Raw genomic sequence first — 5,044 nt, 5'->3', positions numbered from 1 at the left:
TCTTGCGGTGTGGCGAACCTTCGTGATCGGGCGATTCTTGTTTGCTCAACTCGGATTTATGAGAAAATGTGTTAAAATTGCATAATTGGTTACTGCTCCACCTGGCCGGATCATGATCATGATGGCTGTGCATAATGAAATTCTGAGCAGTCTCTACGTCTGGAAAAGGTCGAGTCTCGTGTGATTCAGCTTCTGGCTCCGCGTGTAGGCGTTTTTAAATTAATTCAAATCGTTGATCTACGTTGCAAAGTGCAGAGGGAGGTGTGGTCGACTGAAGGAAAACTGTGAAGGTTGTTTTTATGTTTTACAATTGCAAAATAAGTTGCACTTTTTACGCGGCGTAAGAAGTGGAACTTATTCTTGAGCTTTTTATTGTTTCTTTTTTTTGCGTTTGCTGTTTTTTCTTCACAAATAAATACAAAAAGACCTATTCATCATATGTACACAATTAGACTCGTTTTGTTCTGTGCTTTTTTTGCGTCTGCTGATTTTTCACATGCACACACACTCTGGTTGCTATTCTCTCTTGAGATGATGACTTCGTTTGAGGGGGGTGGTTCAATCTCAGCGGAAAATCCGCGCAAGGAAAATAGGTTGTAGAAAATTAAAAGAGGAAGACTGTTGTGGTGTGTTAGAGAGGTGTGATGGTGATGGGTTTTTGGGTGGCAGTCGTCCTAGCACCGCTTAGTGCAGGTAGCTGTGGGCATAACCCAGAGGGGCGTGGTAGGCCGGGGCGGCAACGACGGCTGGGCCATGGTGAGCGTAGGCCACAGCTGGGGCGTGGGCGGCGTAGGCAACTGGGGCGGCATAGGCGACCGGGGCCTTAACGGAGACCTGTTGGGAGAGACAAACGGGTGATTTTGAGGAATAAAGTCAAAAGAAAATTTTCAAGATCAAGTTGCACAAAAATCCACCCAATTGTTGAAACCTGCCAGCGCAAGAACTGGTTCGCGATGAATCGAAATCATTAGGCCTATTCAAACGCTTCTGTCCCCGCATGAATGAAGCCATTCAGTATTGTTTTAACCTTTTGAATGACATTGTGTGAGGCACTCTTTAATGTTTAGCGAAGCATAAAGTTCAACTTGTTGGCTGAGGACGTCAATGCAAGGCTAAGTGACGAACCAGTTCAAATAAATTCTACTATCTTTTGATTTGTATTTTTTTTTCCATGTTGTTTTTTACAGTTTTTGAAATAAAATAATTAACTTCTCAAACCAACTGTTTACCACCGACCAACATGACAACCATAAATCATTAAATTGACATTTTCGCCCCAAACCCCTTCTCGATCCCGCAAACAACCTCACATCCCCCTCTTCAGCCGCAAGGGGACAGCATATCCAATTTACTCATCAAGCTAAACAACGGCAGCCAGATCGAGCCAATTGACACCCTCGACCTTTTCCAACCCCAAGCCGAGAGCAGCTCGGGCAGGAGTTTTCCCACCCCGTGGAGGGATTTTAATGCAAGTCGTGACTGTTGCTGGTCATGTTGGCGACGGTCTTTGTGCTGCAGAACTTATGGTTCTGGTTCTAGGGGCTTAGAAGGTTTGAAAAGGGCAAAGGTGGTTTAGGATGCCAGGTAAGATCAAAGTGATCAGTGAAAACTGGGGGGTAATTCGATTCAAATTCACACCCTTGTTCATAAGAATGTTTAAAGTCGTTCGTAAAATGAGATTTTTAAATCTTCATGATTTCTTTTCAACTTTGATATAAATATTTTTTTGTTTAGATGAAATACTAATCATAAACAAAATAATAGTTTAAGCAAATTATCGTGTTATTTTTCACATTCTGATTTGCCCTTCAAAGCAAAGTTGAACTACTTGAATTTTGGTCACTTTAGAATTAATTAATCTAGAAATACTCACATTTGATTAATTTAATTTTACAATTTACAAATGAAAAAAAAATAATTTTATTTTTTTTTAAGGCGAAATAAATTATAAAAATATTGGCAACGGCTAAATAGCCAAAAATAGTTTCATTTGCACTAAATTATTTACAAAAAAATCATATTTTTTATTTTAATAACTTAAATCCTTTCTGAAATAATCGAATTTTGAATTAATTGAAATATCATAACATTTGAAATGGTCTACAAATAGATTTTTTTTCATTTCATTTTTTTGCCTAAATTTCTAAATTTAAAATTGTTTTTATTGAAAAGTTCAGGATTTTTTTTTGTTTTAAACTATAAAAACGGAACCAATAGATTTTGAGATATCGTCAGTTGAAAATAAGGTGACACTAAAAAACATATTTTAATCAATTCGAATTTTTTGTAAGGCAGATAAATTTTATCTCAGATAAAATTGTCCGATTTTCTAAGTTTTAAAGTCAGAAAGGAAATTTTCTCAGGTAAAACATATTTTTTCGGGGGTTATTTTTCGCTGTAAAGGTTTTAAATCAAAACCCGTTTAAAAAGATAAATTTTATCTCAGATAAATTTTATCTCAGATAAAATTGTCCGATTGTTTAAGTTTTAAAGTCAGAAAGGAAATTTTCTCAGGTAAAACATATTTTTTCGGGGGTTATTTTTCGCTTTAAAGGTTTTAAAACAAAACCCGTTTAAATTCTCGAAAATTACAGATTAAATATAAATTTAATTCCAAAACTGTGCCTTCTATCACACATTTGGTAATAATAGTTTATGAAACAAGTTGTTGAAACTTACTTTTTTTCTAATTAAAAAAAACGCTTTTTTAATTAGGTCTTGTGTTAAACATTTATATAACATAATAGCTTCATCTTTCATAACAAAAACATATTGAAGAATGTTACTTTTAATTATAGTGCTGAAAAGTTCAATTTTTGAGTACCCATTTCAGTGCTAGAAAAAGAGGATGTAGTTTCACGTTTCAGAACTGCAAAATATATATTTATTATTTTTTTTTTTTTTGACCGACTTTTCGATATTTTACAAAAATGTATAATTCTGGAAACAGATTTTGCACCCTCATGCACTATGGCTCAAAATAGTAGTTTATGCAACAAGTTGCAAAAAGAGGATTTTTTCAGCACGAATCGTACATTTATCCAACGAGGTTCACCGAGTTGGATAAATACGAAGAGTGCTGAAAAAATCAAGTTTTGCAACGAGTTCCATACAACATTTTTTACAGAAAAGTACAGAAAAGTAGGCTATTTTGTCGTTCATGAATGACAGGAAAAGTAAGTAGTTTCACGACGGAATTGCAAAAAATGTTTTTTTAAGGCCAGTAAAACATATCACAAGAATTCTAAATTTAAAAAAAAACTTATTTTGTGAATCGAACCATTAGTAAAAAAAGAAATAGAGGAATGGATATTTTTGACAGCGTTACTATTTTTTCTGAATACCCCTAATCTACACCAAATCGATCAGAAAATCCTATCTCAAGCTGCAGATTTTTATACATTTACGTGCCTATTTTGGGAATGGGAAAACTAATACAGCAAAATTGTCATTTTTAACTCAGGGAATGTATCGACAAAGTTCACCCAAATTCGAAGGAAACAAATTACAAAATGCGTAATAATTTGCAAAAATCTAGCACACAACTTTTCTGTTATTTTTGGCGATGAAAAGTAGGCTGTTTCTTCATTTAAGATCAAGTAGTTTCAAAGCGGAATTACAAAAAATGCTATATTGTTATGTATAAAGCCAAACAATCAATAAAATATTATATGTTCTGTTATATCTGTCAGTTTCTTTTAAGATAATTTTTAAAAACATTTTATCATCACATTTAAAAATTATACTTTGAAATATTTTGAAATAATTGTAACTTAAATATCACAAAAATAGGAGTTTTGAACAGAGAGTTATTTTTTATATTTTTTTTAAACTAAGATTGTTCTGGCAGTCAAGTTTTCAAACAATAAAACTTCAAAAAATGTTCATACTGAAACGATAGTCGAAAACTTGAAAAAAGCACATAACTCAGATTTCAATGTTTGAAAAATAACCAAAACATTCAATTTGATTTGAAAAAGTTCTAGTCCAGGACATTCGAATCTCCCCGAGGAGGACACCCTCAGGACCCTTTTCTAGGTCCCCGCACTTACCTTGTAGGTGTTGGCGTACGAGGTGGCAACTGGGGCGACGGCCTTGACGACCGGGGCGTGGTAGGCCAGCGGGGCGACGGCCTTCACGACCGGGGCATGGTAGGCCAGTGGGGCGTGCGCAATGGCGGCATGGCCATAGGCGGCTCCGTAGGCATGTCCGTACGCCGGGGCACCGTAGGCATGTCCGTAAGCTGGGGCGCTGTAGGCCAGGGGAGCTCCGATGTATCCGGCCGAGACGGCGGCGAAGAACAGGGGCAGAGCCAACTGGATCGAGTGGGGGAAAAAAACGGGAATTTATTCGATTAGGGTCACTTTGATCACAAACACTTCACAAAAAAAAAAAAAAAACACTTTGGAACTTCAACTCACGAACTTGTACATTTTGATGGTGTTTGGTTTGGTTTCTCGAAGAGAAGAAAGAGATTTGAACTGTGTGTTACACGTTGAGAACACTGAACTGTAATGTCTTTCGGAGGCTTGATCCTGACTATTTATAGTGGGAAAATTGCAACCCCAACTGCACAGCACTACCTACCCCAACCCGAGAGTTCCCAGCCCAACTCTAAGAACGCCGCAGAGTGAGAGAACGAACCTCCACCTGCCAACCCTCTTTCTTCCTCCCCGCCCAACTTCGGGTCGCGCACTAAGAATCGGTTTTAGTAGACCTCTGTTTACACCTCGACGCCGAGTCGTTTAGCTCGGGCCGATCAAAGTGACGACGACGACGACGATTGGCCGATCAACGACGATCGACGTCGGGTTGCTGAGGTCCGAAGGGTAGAGGCTTGTTTTGTTTTGTTTGGTGTGCGCGTGGTTCTGAGTCGGCTGGTTGAAGTTATGCCGGTAACGCACGAAGAATTGTGATCGGGAGCGGGGTGAGAGGGGGAAAATGTCGAGATCGGAAAAAAGGTGGCCACACATGGACGGTCGGTCGGTCCTTTGGCAGGGTTGCCGATGTGGCGTGCGCGCGATGATCGGTGGGAGGTTTTTCA

At 38.1% G+C, this 5,044-nt stretch overlaps 1 protein-coding gene across 1 annotated transcript; it reads right to left on the bottom strand.

The window, feature by feature from the left end:
* Nucleotides 1–291: 291 nt before the first annotated feature.
* On the bottom strand, nt 292–4,529 carry LOC6042063 (cuticle protein 12.5). Its single transcript, XM_038265959.1, has 3 exons — nt 4,422–4,529; nt 4,053–4,316; nt 292–834 (listed from the first exon to the last, which is right to left on the bottom strand). Exons 1-3 carry the CDS (start codon nt 4,431–4,433, stop codon nt 685–687), a joined length of 426 nt encoding a protein of 141 aa, XP_038121887.1. The 5' UTR covers nt 4,434–4,529; the 3' UTR covers nt 292–684.
* Nucleotides 4,530–5,044: the final 515 nt, after the last annotated feature.

Source organism: Culex quinquefasciatus, chromosome 3, assembly GCF_015732765.1.
Source record: "Culex quinquefasciatus strain JHB chromosome 3, VPISU_Cqui_1.0_pri_paternal, whole genome shotgun sequence".
Lineage (NCBI taxonomy): Eukaryota > Metazoa > Arthropoda > Insecta > Diptera > Culicidae > Culex > Culex quinquefasciatus.
This window is presented reverse-complemented; position numbering and strand designations above follow the sequence as displayed.